Source organism: Falco punctatus (assembly GCF_963210335.1).
Source record: "Falco punctatus genome assembly, chromosome: 7".
NCBI classification, from domain to species: domain Eukaryota; kingdom Metazoa; phylum Chordata; class Aves; order Falconiformes; family Falconidae; genus Falco; species Falco punctatus.
The window spans coordinates 29,889,355-29,908,118 of record NC_137587.1 but is presented as its reverse complement, the minus strand read 5'-3'; the positions used below and the strand labels follow the sequence as shown (position 1 = coordinate 29,908,118).

Here is an 18,764-nt window from a genome sequence, read left to right as displayed (position 1 = left end):
AAGTAAAGTCTTTTTGCACAAATTTTTTCCTCAGTGCTTCATTATTCTGTTATTAATAGCTGTTTACACAAGTGATGTTTGCTTTTTTTCAGAGCACAGTGATATCAAAACCAATGCTTTCTACTATAGGAAGTTGTTGGATTTTTTTCTTGTTTCAGTCTCTGATCAATGCATTTTCTCTAAGTTTTCTTCCGCATAAAAAACCATGCTGGAGAACAATGTCTGAAATTGTCTCTAAAGTTCAGAGCATCAGAGACCACACTACTACATCAACTCCTTAATAAATGTTAAAGGAGTTGTTTACAGAAGTAATGAGTTCTTTAGATACAGCCAGAAACCATCAATCATAATATCGTGATCTTAGGAGACTACAGTTATACAGTAATGGTAGGTAACTTTTAATATCATAATATTAGTAAATTTTCATTTGGGAGTACATCACTAGTCAACAGAAGTGAAACGTTATGTGAATATCTATGAATATTATCTAGGAAAGATGTATTCATAAAAAATATTTTTAAGGACTTATAGCACACTAACATTTCAGAGAAACTTCCAATTTCTCCTCTGGAAAAGAAGAAATTCCACAGGAACGAGTTTGAATGGTTTCTCATCATAGATTAACTGCTGTTGGTAACATTTTGGTACTAACAGGTTCACCAGAGAGAAGGAGGTATCAACAACAGGAACAAGAAGCTCACATCCCCACTATCGGGCAGCAGATCCAAGTACGACAAAAACAATCTAAACAAGAGAAGGAAGCTTTTTGTTTTCAATACAATGCACAATTAAGTCACAGCACTCACTAGCACAGGATTCTGTAGAGGGCTAAAAACCAGCAAGAGTAGTTTAATAAGGAACTTGATGTGTTAAGAGAATAAACAGTGTTGTAGGTACTAGCCATCATGGTCTGGATACAATTTTTATCCTAGAAAGCCTTTAAAATAAATCATAGGGAACATATACTAAGAGATATTACATACATACTGTTATACCAATCCCCATGGCACCTGCCACAACTGCACTAAGACTAGACTACAAGGTAGATGGACCTTAGTTACCATGAAAACCTTTCACGTCTCCCAGTCCTCTGCTTCACACTAGAATAATAGTTACTTTGGGTCATACTTGTCTTCTACATACTGAGACTGCTGTCATAGGCCTGGAAGATACAGTCCTTCAGCTTTTAAATAGCCTTTTATGAAGATGTTCTTGGAGTTGTATCAGAGATTTTAGAAGACACATTTGAGAACTCAAAGCAAAAAGTTTGAGAAAAGTCACATGGCTTTGCAAATGCATTTCAGGGAAAGAGCAAGAACAGCAATCAGTGCAACATTAAGAATTGTTTTTCAAATTACAACCCAGACACATCACTTCAATGTGAATATGCACTCAGCCTAGTTTTAAGAAGCACAGAATAGGTTTGATCATCCTTTTCAGCAACGTTTAGTATATGTTACAATTTCAAAATATTTTTGTAATTTCAGTAACACAGAGTCAGATCAATACAAAATCCATACTTGCTGCGTAGGAAAAAAGACTGTTTCTATTTTAAAGAAAACCTTGTATAAACTCCACTTGCTATCAGCTTTCTAACCCAGAAATACAGAACCTAATAATTAGATTATTCAGTCATATTTGTACTCATCAATATTTGCATATTCTCAGTACACTCCAGGATTTATACTTCAACTATGAACTCACAAATGCTGAAGGCAAGAAAAGGACTCCGAGTTCATAAGAACGGATCATCAACTGAGTGCCGTTTTTCTCCAGCGCTCCCCAAGCTGCCTTAGATAGATTGGCACTGCAAAGAGAAACAAAGCATTTCAGTGAGGCATAATCTTCATGGCAGAAAATATTTAAATACCGCAGTTGTACCAATGCACTTCTGATTGAAGTGAAGCTTTACTGCTAGAACAGTTTTTTCATGAGAAGTGATCTGGGTGTTATTCCTTATTGCTATTTTTATAGCACAGTGGGAACAGCAGAGACAATATGTAGAAGGGTATTCGTACAACACATGGATAATTATAGAAGTCTATGCCATACAGATCTACAAGACAAATTCAGCCTTTTGAATCTTCCCTGCACATTTCAAAAAAGGAGGTTGATACTGGTAAATAGCTTGTTTGATGACTTTGGAAGATTAAAGGCTAGCTCAATTATGACTACCTACATTATAATACATTTAGTACAAAGCATTTTTGCAAGTGTTAAACAGTATCTTTTGCTCCTGGCATTTTTTTCTTTGATATATTTATGAAAACAAATATTAGAGGTATTCTTGTTTTAATGTGTTATTCAGTACCATGTTGTAAATAATCCTTCATCAGTATCTGCTATGAAGTGTATCAATTTGGAGTCAAAAAACCCCTGCAATTCTGTTGTCAAGACCTACTTCTACAGCAAAGCACAAAGCTTAAACACTACATTTAAACTGAGAGACATACTGCATGCTTCTTTGATAGTATCAAATGATGGAATAGAAGAAACATGAGAAAAAAATAAAAGTGACCATGAATTTCTGAATTAGGTGGACTCAGCATCGCATCTGAATAACTTAAAACCTTTAAAAGCACCTTAATCACTACTATCATTGCAGGCAACTGTATTGATCAGCGATGAAATTCGGAAAGACAGAATATAAGAGTAAGGATGCAAAGACCATTGCCTATAGCATATAGGTTTGCACAAAAATCAGTTTTGGCAGAACTGAAACATCTGTATTTTTCATTCACAGTAAGACATTCTCCCCTCATGTCAAGAAATTTCTTGCTCCCTCTTTTGGCTTTAAAAAACAACAGCAGAAGTACAAAGCTAGACTTCAAGCTAGACAGCTGAACAGCTCAGTAACAAAAGGTCATATTCCAAATACTAGGTATCTACATGTTTCATAATAAGGCAGCACAAGTATAAACTTTGGCTTAATACACATCTGTTTCGTACAAACCAGGACATTCAAGTGCAGCATGTGTTAAAGAAATTTAACCCAAGGCTTAAAAATACTTATCACTTCAGTTGATGCTGAACGCCCAAATTGGTAGTTACAGCCCAGACAAGATTTTGGTGGCTACTGCCAACAGTTCCTAACTTAATCATTTCAACCTGCAGCCCTCAAAGGGGCAATAAAATGAAGAAACATTAAATATGGACAAAAATTCTTATCACTACTTGTAATATTATGAGGATTATGGCAGTAATTCACCTGGACCTGCAATTGACAAGAACCTTATATATGACTTTTTTTTTGTGAGAGGTGTATGGTTAGTTGTTTACCTTGTAACTAAGAACCATGCAATCTTCTGGAAGTCAGGAGAGAGTCTCATGTATGTCTTAATGTGAGGCATAGCATGACTTCGACCCGAGACTTCTGCTGACCATTTACTAGAAAAAGAAAAGGAATTGTTTTCATATATAGTTTTATTTTAAGGCCTTAAAATTACCATACTACAGTGCCATGTTTTCAGTGATATTACCCTACACTTGCTGCATTTAGTCTCATTTCCCCTACAGAAAGGCTGAAAATGCTTTAACTGAATTTTTATCCTGAAATCTGATCTCAATAGTAGTCACAGGGCAGGATTTATTTTTTCTTGACAAAGCAACCATTTTCCTCAGGGTATCAGCTCTCCTAACAAGGTTTTCCACTCCTCCACTCCAGCTAGTACTCAAGAAACTGAGTCCGAACTTCCAGCCAGTATTTCTTCTTTGAAGATTACCAATGGTTATGCATTTAAACAAAGGAGCTTAGGAACAAATTAAATCTCACAAAACTCCTCAAGCTTATTAAAATTTGTTACACATGAAGTAAAGGCAGGGACCAACGAATGAATTCTTGATACTGCCCTTCTTCCCTTTTCTACGCCCCTAAGCCACTGAGAAATTTGGGGGCTTAAGAGAATAGAGCTTGTATCTATATGTATATATAAAACTAGTTTAAAACAGCAAGCCATTGCTGGGGTAGTTCAGCATCAGTGTTACAGATCTAAACTGTAAGCAAGCAGTAAATATATGCACATAACTGAAGGGTACATAATCATGGTAGTATTTAGAAGCATTTTCCATTCGCAGCTCTTAGGTCTGACTCAGTCAGGAAGGAGGCTTTTAAATACACCTTCCTCCACCCAGAGACTTCTTTCCTCAGTTTGGAATATAATAGGCTCTGGTTTTGCGTTTCTCTAATTCAGCGTTCTCCTCTAAAAAGCAAATCAAAAAAGAATCAATCAGCTCTGAAAAGCCCTCCTAAGTGAACTGCATTCATTTAAAAGCTTAAGATGACTGAAGTGGAAGGGCTGGAATTATTTACCTAAGTTGACTTTCAGGACTAACTTGCACATAGCTAAGCCAAGAAGCTTTGCCGTTCAGGGGTCAAGACCTACTTCAAGAACCCCATCCTGTGATGAAGGAAAGAAAACTGTTGCTGAGAACTGGTCCTGTATTCCTAAATAGCAAGAGCTGAAACACTGTATGCATGTTTGGAGCAAACAAGACATTTTTATATTTTGTTGCAAGCCACACTGAAATCTGTTTCTGAAGAACAGACTAAGATATACATGATATAGAAACTTGTAAACTAAACTTGTGTTCCCCTACAGAACTCCACACTTTCCATACATACAGAGTATAGGGCTATACCATAACTCAAGAATTCTTGTTAACAGCTTTTATCTCACAACTGACAGTTGAGGCAAACATTATCTATGAGTTTAAAGCACAAAACCCCCTGGGTAACTCCAGCAACATTGTAAAAATGAAAGCCAGGAAAAACAGTAGAATTGGGAACCCAACACAGACTTTCTTTAGATCTATCTTGCTGCCTTACTCAGGGATAAAACTCCTCCCACTATTAACTGCAATAATTTTGAGCTACTGTCCCCGTCTACTGCCTTTCTGCCTCCTTATCTTTGACAGATACAATTAAGTACTGTGTTTTAGCAAGAGTACCACCACTTCTCTTCCATTTACTAGCTACAGTAATCTAATTGCAGTTAGTTTCAATTATAAACTGATTGAAACTGGTATTCCAGAAAGTTAAAATCAGAAAAGGGAGCATCTATTTTGGCCATATTTTCTTTGTAGGACAGCACAAATACGTAAAGACAAGAAGGGAAAAGAAAGCGACTATGTTCTCCAACTGGTTTTGGGTTTATTTTTTCATTTGCTTAGTTGGGGTTTTTTTTAAGTCATTACCCCATTGAGAAACTCAGATGCTTTTAGTAAAAGCATTATTAACAAAGAAGTATTTAAGAAATGTCATTATCTAGTCTGGAGATAAGCTTTTAGGCTGAAGAGAAAACATTATAAACCAAAAGAACTGGAAGGGGTTTCAGATGGGTACAATATCACATTTAATTTATTCTTAATACAGCTAAATTTCAATTTCACCATGGAACTTTCCTGGCATATTTTAGGAAAAAAAAAAAGCCAAAACAGATTACAAAAACCCTAAAGTAAAATTCAAGAAGTTGCAGAGCATATGTCAGTATAACAATTTCAGGCTACTTCTAGCCAAATTGACTTAACACATTTTAAGCAGTAAACTTTTCACCAGAATGCAGCTGGCAGATGATGTACACAGGACTGATCTCATGTTGCAGTAAACCTCAGGCATGTTCAGTCTCAAGATAAATACCGTTAATTAAATGAAACTAGCTTTGATAAATCTTAAGGAGCAAAACTACAGCTTGAGGTATGTTGGTTTGTTGGTTTAGGGTTTTTTTTGACAGTTAGAGGTCATGGTACCATGTAAACTAAAAGCTCAAGTGTGGGGTAAGGAAAAGGAACTAACAAAAGCGGCAATTAACAAATCATTACGCACTGCAAATCTCTCCTTATCAATTAGCAATACTGAAAGGAAAAAACAGCAACCCTATCAGAGAGAAAACTGAGCAAAATGCACCATTTACACAGTAGCTAATCTAACAAAGCGATCTAGTAATCATTTGCTACAATCAGAAAAGTAAAATCAACATTATGTTTAGTTACCTAATTCTTCTGAGAAATTACAGTTCAGAGCTGCATTATAGGTTAAATAGACTCAGCCAGCAGAAGAGACAGAAAAGCAGCCCACACACATTACAAAAACTGTTTGCCTGGGGCAGAGGTTCTACCTCTTTGGGTGAGACTACAGGACACCACTTTCCAACTCCATTACTCTCTCCCTGCTTGTAACAAGGAGCTATTCCTTCTATTTAAAACAGCTCTTTTGTTGCCAGAGCAGGACCCTAGTATGCCCAATGAGACAGGTATGTGGGTGTTTTCTCATTAAACAGGAATAAATCAATGAATGATCTCATCAAGTAACGTTCTGTACACTAAATAAGAGACTAACTGAAAAAAGCTAAATTTTTCTTCCAACAAGATTCTCATGAAGTATATATAGAAACTGAATTAAAACTGTATGAACACTCCCAGTTTTACTGTCTCCTCACTTTTTTAATCATAACTGAACAATCTTGAATTCTTGAACATCTTTGTAGCTTTCTTCCTTGCCGAATGTGCTCAGAGAGCACACTTCAAAGGCAGGAGAAACAAAGCCTCACATGCTTTCTGTTCCAGTTCCATTCCTTGGACATGGATCAGCAAGGCTCACAGCAGCAATCATGTTCACTCCAGAATGGAGAATGCTCTCTGCCACTAGCAATTGTATTCTCAGCCCTCTGACTATATACACAACTTTACACGCTATTACTTAGATATGGGGAAAGTATCTTACCAGAGCAACTCCCACCTGGAAAAATTAAAAGTTTCTGCTGAAAGGAATGGGGAGCTGTGGTCTTATAAGAGGTTACCAAATTTATTTTTTTTTTTTTTGATCTGTGCAAAACAACTTTTCCCATTGTTCTCAAAACATGCTTAAGTTTTTAAAAATTCAGCCTCAGGGAGACATCTGGCATGGAATGTGCTAGATTTAGAATTTGGCAAAATTAGTAGCATGTGAAAACAGAATTCTTAATGGAAAACGTCAGGCACCTTTAAGAGAAGATATTACCATGACAGACTGAGAATTTTTGCACTCAAAAAGAACCCAAACACAAAAGCCTTCCTAACCCTGTTGTGGCTCACTTGAAATCCTGTTAATACTGATGCATAAGTGGGAAAGTGAAATACAACTGTCAAAAAAAAAAAGAAAGAAAGAAGAGTAACATTATTCCAGTTCAGAGAAGGAAAGCTTAAATACAGAATCCAAAGTCTGGTAGTGGTCTACATTAGCAACAGGTAATTTTTACAGGTAAATAGCATGTTTTGACTGTTTTAGAGATAAAACCAGCAGATAAAAAACTATCAGCTTTTCTTTTAAGGAGTTGAAGAATATCATACTCCTGAATGCTTCCCCTTAATTTGCTTTTGAAACTCAAACATTACAGCATTGTAAGTTTAAACATACAGTCTAAGGAAAAAAAGAAAAACAAACAACAAAGCATTGAGCTCTACTTACTGAAAATAGGAATGTAACCACAGCTGTTTCTGTGCTGTCTGTATACTGTATGGAAGCGAGCCACCAGCTTAAGGAAAAAATAGAACATGTACATTTGTTTTTTGAAAGACATACTAGAAGCAGCTTATTCCTCCAGATGCTTGCTATCTATATTATCTTCATTGCTTATTTTCAGAAAATGGTTAAATGCTCCAGTAATATAAACTAGTATGTAGTTGGACGGGGATTTTTTCCTCATTCTTGTAGTTTAAGAAGTTTTTAAACACTACACAGCAGATTTACACTAAGAGAAACAATATACAAGCTATAGAATTAAGTACTTTTATAAGACAGATATTTATGGGTAATTTTTTGTTACAATACCACTTGATATCAACAAATCAGAATCATTACTCATACAAGCTAGAGGGAATAAAACAGGCAACTTTCAGAAAAACGCCAAAACAAAGTAGACCACCAAAAAACATTTTAAAAAGCAAGAACTTCTCTGATGAAATTATATTTGTATTGATTTGGTCTTTGGCTAAGGCACGTTGTGATTTCTCCAAATGGATTTAAAGAAAAGTCAGCCATGGCATACTGAGTTATATTAGTATTGTTTATTACAAACATGATGCAAAACCTACTGCATTCAACCTGTCCTAGAAGATACCATTGAGACCTGTAACAAAAGCTTTACGACTCTCAGGAATGCACTAACTGCACGAGCCCATGGAGCTGTTCCTGTGTACAAATACAGAGTTAAGTAACTCACCAAGTTATTTCACAATGTGAAAGAAATTACAGTAAGAAGTCATTGCACTTCTTACCATTTTTTTTCCTAAAAATTTGCTAAACAGATGCTGAGACAAGCAAAAGTATTTCAAAAGACCCTAACTAACATCTATAAATGCACTGGCCGCAGTTTCTACATTTGTCCAAACACCACTAAATTCAGATGAAAAAGAGAGCTGAAAGCATGCCTGCTAGCCATGTGTTCAAATTCTACCAATTGTTAGAAGAGTTCAACAACGACTCCACTTCATACTACACAGGAGCACAGGTATTCAGCTTGGAACAGGAACACGTGTTTATGAATTCACCAATGCCAAAGAATCACTGAATTGTTGAAGCTGGAAGCACCCACTGGAGATCACCTAGATTAACTCCCTGCTCAAAGCAGGGTCAAACAGAGCATATTGCTCAGTACAGTGTCTTGTCAGGTTTTGAATATCTCCGAGAATGGAGACTCTACAACCTCTCTCTCCCAGCAACTTTAAACATCAGAAAACATTTTTGCTGTAAGATTACACTGGAATCTCCTTTATCTCAATTGATGTCCACTGCCTCTTGTTCTTTCACCAGTCAGCATGTGAAGAATCTGCCTCTACTTTGCATCTTCCTATCAGGTATTTATACACATTATCAGATCTCCCAGGAAAGTTCTCTTCTCCAGGCTGAAGAATTACCCAGCTCTCTCAGCCTTCCGTTGATGCTCCAATCCCTTATTCATCTTCGTGGCCTTTTGCTGGGTTTGGGTTCAGTATGTCCATGTCTGTCTTGTACTGGGAAGGCAACAACTGGACACAGCACTCCAGATGTGACCTCACCAGTACTAAATAGAGGGGATGGGTCACCCCACAGCAAAGTGCTTCCTAATGCAGCCCAGGATGCTGTTGGCCTTCTTGCCACAGGAGAGAATTGCTGGCTCATCTTCAGCTATGTGACCAGCAGCGCTCTCAGGTCTTTCCCCAGTCAACGCTCAGCGTGTACCTGGAGTTATTCTTGCCCCAAAACAGTACTTTGCATTGCTCTCTTTGAACTGCTCAACATTCTTGTTGGCCCATTTCTCTAGCATGTACAGCCCCTCTGAATGGCAGCACAGTCATCTGATACATCGACCGCTCCTCCTGAGTTTCTATCTTTTGCAAACTCACAGTGTATACTCTGCCCCACCATCCAGGTCATTAATGAAGATATTAAATGCCCCAATATCAATGCCTAGCACACACCACCACTACTGGCTGGCCTCCAGCTAGCCTTTGTGCCACTGATCACAACCATTGAGGCCTGGCAGTTCAGCCAGTTTCCAAACCACCTCACTGTCTACTCATCCAGCCTGTACTTCATCAGGTTGTCTGTAATGTGTTAGGAGACTGTGTCAAAAGCCTTAAAGTTAAGACAAACAACATACTGGACACTTCTGTCATTCATCAAGCCAGTCACCTTGTCATAGAAGGACATCAGGTTAATCAAGCATGATTTCTCCTATATAAACGCATGCTGACTAATCCCAATCACTAATCCTCATGAACCTCTTCCAATTGCTTTGACCTTTTGCAGACTAATGAAAGACAGCTTCGCACTGACATCAGCCAGGTCCCTTAGGATGCAAGGGTGCTTGCTTTTGAGAAACAAAAGCTTTGCTGCATCAGAATACTACAGTACTTCTTCCTCTTTCAGGCTGGCTGGGGCTATGCTTTCTATACAAACTATTGACTTTATTAACACAAGCATGAGAGGACTGAACAACTGCATACTGCAATATTAAAAAAATTACTAATGAGTAGTGAAACATCTTATTCTCTATTGTATCTGATGTGCAGGATGGCACTGCAAAGACATCACAAGGAGAACTTGGCACACTCAAACCTGAATTTTCTGTCAAAATGAAAGTATGATTAAGTTAGAACAGTAGGCAAGAGCTGATTTTTCCTTACAGTGACATATGAACATGGTTATACAGACAAACATTTTACAACAATGCCCATAAAGCTTTTTCTATTCAATCACAATAGGAGAGCTAGAGCCAGAGCTCCAGCAACAGTAATAAAATGATTCTACTGCCACCTATTCTACCAGCTTCTCATCAAGATGACAACTTCAGGTTCATTCAAAATCAACCACTAAAGTGATTTTGCAGGACATTATGACCACAAAATGCTAATAAATGGGGGTTCATCTGCTTACCGGGATAGCCTTCCAGACTTTGCCTCACATTGTTCACGGTAGGATAAACCTTGGAGAGGGGTGGGGGTGAGAAAGAATAGTTTTGATGACACAGCTCTAAATACACAAGCTCTCCATTTTCAACCAAAAAAAAAAAATACCTTGAGAAATGAAGCTTTTAATGTTTTCTTCAGAATAAAATGACAATGCAGCTTAAAAGTTGTGTGCCAGTAACACAGGAAGTCTGTAATATTTTTACTGCTTTTGCACAGCTTACCAAAATTAGCTAGCAAGACTAAAACAATCCTGCTTCAACCACTTCCACAGTGTCAAAGTAAGCCCTTAACATTATTTTATGAGATTTTAGACTCATCTCTTAAATATCAGCATGCAGGGGCAATTAGCATATGGTAAGGTCGTAGTTTGACAACATTTTCTCCTTGATTTAACAAGCTCCTGCTACAAACTTGTTTCTGCTCATGCCCTTAATTGTGCTAATAACCAAATAACCAGGTTAGAAAATAATTTGGCTTAGGTATTAATCACTCAGGCTTCAGTTACATCTCAGTAGCAGATACAAGACTCAACAGAAGACAAAGATAATATAATGATAATGTAACACTCTAATGTCTTACAGATGGAAATTACAGTACGTTTCTGTAGTATTCCATATACAAGTTAGTATGTAAACTAAAACACTGAAGTGGCATCCTTATGACTTCACAATGGAAAGTACATCAATGCCTTCCAAAAGGTAAAATCAAACCAATGACCAAGATTTAAACAACAAATGAACAAGTGTTAAGTAAAGGTCACTAGCATCTAAAAGACATACCAAACGGAGTGGAACATCACATTTAAGGAGAGCTGTCATACTGCTGCCTGCAGCCACCAGGCTCTCCTGGAACTCTGAGCACAGCCATTTGGACCCATCAGCTCCCATTGAACCAATGCTTGAGAACTGTCCAACGACAGGCCAGGATTCTTGTGCTGGTATTGACAAAGCATGCTCTTTCAAAAGCTAGTGAGGGAAATCAAAACATTGTTAGACTTCAACAGGCAAAGAAAACCTTAATTAGTGGTTTGACATTGCTTCCGATATAATAAAGCCCCTATAACTCACTTCTGACAACAAAAGAAATTAACATTCAAACTATCTAACTTTGCAACAGAGAAGTCACAAGGCTCTCCAAATAAACCCACTTTTCCTTCAAGAGAAGGTCAAACATTGGAAGTTTTATCCAAAAGCACTGAAGCCCACCATTAAATAACGAGTAAAAAGAAAACTAGCAGCTCTTCCTAAAAACATGAAACATAAGCTTCAGAAGTCACAATAAATTAAACAACTAAAACTTTTTATATTTGGTGGTTGTAGGCCATAAAATTCCTCTCATATCCTAAAGTCCCAACTACAATAGAAGCCTACAATAAGATGGGAAAAAGAACAGTTGGAGAGAAAACTGAAATAATCCTTTTAGAGGAGTTCTTTAGCTGTGAATGGAATTTAAAGTCACATTAAAACCAGATGGATATAGACATATATTAAATTGGATGCAGTGGCTACCTTTTCCCCCTGCAGAGAGGATACAAAATTAAGTGACCTCAGTCACTAAAAAAATAATCTTTTCAATCACTGAAACATCTGCCACAAGACCATCTTTATCCTTTACAGGATTTTTCTGGTTTATTTTGCTATCATTCAGTGTCTTGCTAGGCAAAAAAAACCCCATGCCAACAACACATGAGAATGGGCAAGCACTTTATGAGCAAGGGGAGGTCTAAAAGAGTAGACTTGTTTTGGAAAGCACTACGATAAATAGGTATTTTTTGTCACTGAAATTTGGCATGGACAGAATTAGAATGTCACATAAAATTCATGAGGGAATTTCAAATAATGCCACTTCAGCAGGAGGTGGAGGTTGAAATTTCCCCAGTTCTGAGGCACTTAACAGATGACATGAAATACCTTACCTCATTCTAAACAAATACTGAAAAGGAGCCCCATAAACCTGAGAAATACAGTCTTGTATGAAGATTAAGCATTATGGCTTGCCTAAACAAACATACAATTGTTTAGGTTGGGAAAATGCCTTTAAAATCATCAAGTCCAAACATTAACCTAGGACTGCCAAGTCTAACACTAAATCGCATCCCTATATGCACCCCATCTATAAGTCTTTTAAACACCTCCAGGGATAGTGACTCAACCACTTCCCTGGGCAGCCTGTTGCAATGCTTGACCACCTTTTCTCAACAAAGAAATTTCACTTAATAGCTGAACTAAATCTCTCCTGGCACCAGTTCAGGCTCTATCGCTTGTTACTTGGGAGAAGAAACCCACACCCACCTCGCTACAACCTCCTTGCAGGAAGTTATAGAGCACACCAAGCTCTCCCCTCAGTCTCCTTTTCTCCCGACTAAGCAGCCCCGGGTCACTCAGCTGCTCCTCATGGGACCTGTGCTCCAGACCCTTCACCAGCCTCGTTGCCCTTCCCTGGACACGCTCCAGCACCTTGCAGTCTGTCTTGCAGTGAGGGGCCAAAACAGGATTTGAGGTGCAGCCTCACCAGTGCCGAATACAGGGGGATGATCACTGCCCTAGTGATCCTAGATCCTTTTACCACTTTAAGACAGGTGTACCCCATCTGTTGCCAACAGACCTGCTATCATGTAAACTGATTCATGATCAAAATACCCAAAATTCTTCCAAAAAAACAAATGGGGGGGGATGGTGGTGTTTGCAAAACCCAAATAAATCTATGTTCCTAATTATTCAGTTGATTTAAAAAATAATAATTTAAAAAATCAAGATCTTAGAAAGATTAAAGACCTGACTGAACTGATGGCATCACCTACATGCAAATTTGGTGTTAATGTGATATTTTTTTTTGTCAGGTCAATAGGGAAGAAGAAATTGCAATAGCCCTCTACATTTCAGTAAACAAAATAAGCCTGTTCCCTATGTGCAAGCCAGTCTGTATCAACACATTTTCACTCAGTGAGTGCCTTTGAAAAAGGCTGTATTTGTTTCCCAGTCACAACGTTTTTATGGCGTCATACTTGTTAGAAAAACCAACAGCAGACAAAGTCATTTGAGTCATGGTGACTCCTCAGATATCCGTTAGCACATTCAGACCACAAGCTGAGCATGGTAGTAATTCCCAGGAATATTACGTGCAAAGTCTACGCTGTGATAAGTTGGAAGCTTACGTTATTGCTAGCAAACTGTACCAATGTATTAAAAGATTGCTGATCATAGCTGGAAAAATTGAACTAAAGAATGCTCCCCAAAATTATATTTACAGTTAAAATTATATTAACAAAAAAGATTATAGTTTTAGTACCTTCCTGAGCCTAAGATGACCCCACTTCTCTTTGTCACTACCTTGATATCGTCCAGGGGTAGAACCAAGCAGATATACTCTACAGAAAGGAAAAACACAACGCAAAGTTATTTGCAACTCTGAAGTGTTTTGGTTTGCAAAGTATTAAGGTATTTATGTAAAACCTATCAGCAAGGTTGAACATAGAAGTACAACTAGAAATAGTTAATCTTTCACATTTAAGATTTATAATATAAAGTGGATTTTCAGCTGTGTAATTTATTATTAGCATCCTATACGGCTGTCATGCACCACCAGGCTATTCTATAGCCTACACAAGAACTGCATCTATTCCTGTGTACAAAAATGCAGAAGACAGATCATGTTAGCATAAATGCAAAGAGCTCTTATTTGGCACAGAAATAAATATGTAATTTTGAGTAAAGCCAATCTATTGCTACATCTAAATTGGAAGATTCATTCAGTATGAGATTTCATTTGGTCACCTAATAGTTCAGATGCAAAGTACACCTTCTTCAACTGTCTTCCTAGTAATGGTTTAGTATCCTGTTTGACTTTACCCTGAGAACAGACCTGCTCAGATTCAAAACAATGCTTTAGGCAGCTGTTCTTTACTGTACTCATGCCTAGTTTTATCCATAAATGAATGTCCCCTACATATTTTATATGGCAAGGAACTGATCCTTATCTTAACAACTGACTCTTCCCTAACCCATGCATAAACTCACATCAGTTAGGGCTCTACCAACCTCTCCAAGCTCATGTAGATGACAAAGTGAATAAGAACAGCAGCTCAGGGTGTTAGCTCACTTGATTAAGACAATTATTTTTATTTTTTACCCCTTCCAATCTTCTAAGAATCCACATAAAGAAAAAAAGGACTTTTTTTTATGTATTAAACTAGACAGGATTTCAGTCTCTATTTCCACCACAGTTTTCTTTTTAACAATTTTTTTGCCAGCTTATAAAACTACTATTAAGCAGCCAAGGAGATTTACACTCTCTGAAGCAAATGCCACATTTCAGTAGAAATGTGGGATATATCTATTAGAAGTAAATTAAGCATCCTGAACTATTTTAAGTAATATCAGCAATGCAATATTAGAGAAGACCATTTCAACACAGAGTTATTATTTAACATAACATTGCCTACCAGACAAACCCATGCCTGTAATGGACAAATATCTATACATATGTATACAGACTGTACTTATATGGTAAAGTTCAGAAACCTATTCTTAATAAAATCCCCATTACAGTAACCTTGGCTTATATGATCCCTCTTGCACAACAAACCAAATACAATGCAGTTTTGTCTACTGATAATTTTAATGGAGCAAATATTTAAGCTAGACTGACTTAAATGAAACTGAGTATCTATTACGTATATCTACCTTGTGTCAAGTTATTGCTGATGCACCTTTTTTCATTCCTTTAAAACATATGTTTATAAAACTAAAAGTTGGTCAGTTCAACATAACTTACATAAGATTTAAAAAACTGCCTAAAGTTAGACTCATGTTTGAAGACTTAAGTCTGTAAAAAGGTAAGCTTACAAACCAAACCCGTGGTCTAATAGATCCTAACAGAGATGTTTAAATTTTTTGGAAAAGCAGCGTGCAAGTTATTATAAACACAAGATAACTTATACCTTGTTTCTGATAAATCATGTTCTTGAATCAGATCTATCCATTCCTTGAGCGTAGGAGAATTGTAAGCCATCAAGTAACTTATTAGGTCGGATTTAAAATTAGTTTCAGATTCACCAGCAGAACCAGTTGTTCCCTGAGGTAGCCTTGGATATAAAGGGCTTAGCCATATTCTAAAAACAAAGCCACAAAAATAAGGACACCACACATTAACACATAGGTTTAGTAAGTGATCAAAGCACACCTGAAGGTCCCAAATGAATACTAGACAGATCTATCGTGATACTAACTACAAAGTGATTTGCCTTTATTTTACAATTACAGAATCACCAGGTCTTACAATCAATACCATAGAACTAATACTTCCAAATGAAGACAATCTCACACTTATCCATGCACCTGTTTACAGCTTTCACCACTGTTAAACAGGCCAGGCTCACTTACCAACGAACAGTCCTTTCAAAGATTTTCTGTACGATTAGAACACTGTAATGAATTCTTCTGAGGTATTGGCTTCCATAATGATATAGGAAAAATGACCAATTACAGCATTTCAAAGTTCTGCACAGTTTGAAGAGTAACCCACAGTGATAACTCGCTTCTCCAGAACTTCCAACAGAATAAAATAGGGTGGGCATTATGCAGGGAAAACATCTAGCATTTCTTTCTAGTCACACATTATTGTAGCCATGGAAACCAAAGGTTCTGCATTATCAACTTTACAACACATTGATATTATCCTCTGTAATTCAGAAGCCTATAAAAATAAGAAGCCAGTGAACCATCACATTCGTGATACTGCATATTATTGCAGGGTGCAAAAGCTAAAAAGAAAAATGGTTTTCATTTTTGACAAGTAGGGCAACTTCTTAACCATCCCAAGTAGGTATTTTCATGCCTTCTTCACTTTCTGAAAAGCTAACTACCAAAAGATACTAAAGCCACCCTTAAGTAAAAGATCTGAAGGCAAAAAAATCAGTGGTTTTATTTTGCCACTCAAAACCCTTGAGACCTTCCCCCAGACAAGTGAGAAGCATCAAAACCTTGCCACATTTAATGGCAGCAAAATGGAAGTCAAGGTGAGAGTAGTTTCTGAAAAGCCATTTTCAATCACAGATTCATTTAGGCTGGAAAAGACCGTTGGATCATCAAGTCCAACTGTTAACCCAGGACTGACAAGTCTATCACTAAGCCATGTCTCTAAGCACCTCATCTACATGTTTTTTCAACGCCTCCAAGGATGGCCATTCAACCACTTCCCTGGGCAGCCTGTTCCAATGCTTGACCACCTTTTCTCAGTAAAGAAACTTTTTTCCTAGTACTCAATCTAAACCTCCCTTGGCGTAACTTGAGGCCATTTCCTCTTGGCCTGTTGCTTGTAATCTGGCAGAAAAGACCGACCCCCACCTGCCTACATCCTCTTTTCAGGTGTTAGTACAGTGATAAGGTCCCCCCCAAGTCTCCTGTTCTCCAGGCTAAACAGCCCCAGGTCCCTCAGCTGCTCCTCATGGGACTTGTGCTCCAGACCCTTCACCAGCCTCATTGCCCTTCCCTGGACACGCTCCAGCACCTCAGGGTCTGTCTTGCAGTGAGGGGCCAAAACAGGATTTGAGGTGCAGCCTCACCAGTGCCCAGTATAGGGGGACGATCACTGTCCTAGTCCTGCTGGCCACACTGTGTCTGATACAAGCTGGGATGCCGTTGGCTGCCTTGGTCACCCAGGCACACTGCTGGCTCATATCCAGCTGGCTGTTGACCAACAGCCCCAGGTCCTTTTCCGCCAGGCAGATCTCCAGCCACTCTTCCCTAAGCCTGTGGCATTGCATGGGGTTGTTGTGACCTGGCACATAGCCTTGCTGAACCTCATACAACTTGGCCTCAACCAGTCAATCCACCTGTCCAGATCCCTCTGCAGAGCCTTCCTGCCCTCCAGCAGATCAACACTCCCTACCAATTTGGTGTTGCCTGCAAACTTACTGAGGGTGCATTAGATCCCCTCCTCCAGATCATCGACAAACATATCAAAGAGGAGTGGCCCCAACACTGAGCCCTGGGGAGCACCACTTGTGACTGGCCACCAGCCAGGTGTCACTCCACTTACTACCACTAGCTGGGCTTGGCCATCCAGGCAGCTTTTAACCCAGCATAGAGTCTAAACAGCTGCTTCAGATTTGTACGAAGGAGTACTTTATAGCTAGGCAATTTTTTCACAAAGGGACAGCATGGCATAATAGAAGATCTTAAGTCAGCCAGACCAAGTTTAAGGTAACAGCCAGCTCAGGTCATAACTTTGTTTACAGTAGAAAGCAAGTAGAGTTCAGGCTTAGACACCTACCACAATTTTAGGCTTGATTTTTGGTTTTGCAGGATAGCTGTATCTTAGGAGTGTAAGACTTGTAGCACTGGATAATCCAACCTAGCATCTTGTCTCCAGCAGTAGCAGATACCTACTGAAAGTATTAAAGTAAACATACACCTGCTAGAGATTGTTGCTTACCCCTGAGTTTTCTGGTGCCAGTCTTCAGCAATAAGATTGGATGTATGTATCACAACTCGAAGACCTTCTTCATATAACAACAACATCATTTTCCTTTTAAAAGAAAAAGATACATAATACTCAGTCTATTTCAAGTATATTGAGTGTAGCAGATAAATTAACAATTCATTAAAATGATCCAAGGTAGTTATTATCAAAACCTTGTTCTGCACAGTGAAAACAGTAAGACTTCAATCCATGTGCACGCTAAACTCATGGCAGTTATTAGACCACCCCCAAGTACTTTTGTCAGCAGCATCTTACAATACATTCCGGAGTACAGCTTAACATCTCATGCAACTGATTTCCCCAAACAAAAAAATTAATACTTGCAGAACACTTTCTATATTTGCTATGTTCTTTAGATAAACTTATTCCTTTGCAGATAGTTAAAAAATTAAGGAACACTAAAAGGCCTGTGCTTATAGCTGAATTAAAACCTAGTTCTTTTCTCAAACTGAGAACCTTCAAAATAAAAGAAGGTATATAGGTAACTAACCATTGGGATAGCAAAAAAGGCTATTTATCTATTATAAATCTAAACTCAAGCTACAGCACAAAGGCATTTAAAAATTAGTAATAGAGTTAAAAATAAACATCTGTAGTTTTGGTAACGTAAGTGCTCAAATTTTCACATACAAGTTTTCAATAGTTGTGTAAATACAGCATATCCATGTGACCCTGAAGGATGAGATTGTTTCCACAGAAACCAATGCTCAAAAATGAAAGCTGTAAGGGAACACACTTATTTTCATTGCTGTCCCACAGCAAGATGATGCTATGCAAATCATATCAGGCTCAAATTTAGACAATGATTTATTCAGTAATTTCTGCTTTTGATGTTAAGAGCTCAGCAAACTAATATT

General features: G+C 38.0%; 1 protein-coding gene across 1 annotated transcript in view; it reads right to left on the bottom strand.

Moving 5' to 3' along the window:
• Positions 1-18,764, bottom strand: part of TDP1 (tyrosyl-DNA phosphodiesterase 1) — a 45,469-nt gene that overhangs the window by 19,233 nt on the left and 7,472 nt on the right. The window contains exons 7-14 of the mRNA XM_080396731.1: positions 17,860-17,952; positions 15,365-15,535; positions 13,714-13,792; positions 11,205-11,390; positions 10,391-10,439; positions 7,442-7,508; positions 3,280-3,387; positions 1,705-1,807 (exon numbers count right to left, since the gene is read on the bottom strand). Coding sequence (XP_080252857.1) covers positions 1,705-1,807; positions 3,280-3,387; positions 7,442-7,508; positions 10,391-10,439; positions 11,205-11,390; positions 13,714-13,792; positions 15,365-15,535; positions 17,860-17,952 — 856 coding nt within the window. The remainder of the gene's footprint in view (positions 1-1,704; positions 1,808-3,279; positions 3,388-7,441; positions 7,509-10,390; positions 10,440-11,204; positions 11,391-13,713; positions 13,793-15,364; positions 15,536-17,859; positions 17,953-18,764) is intronic.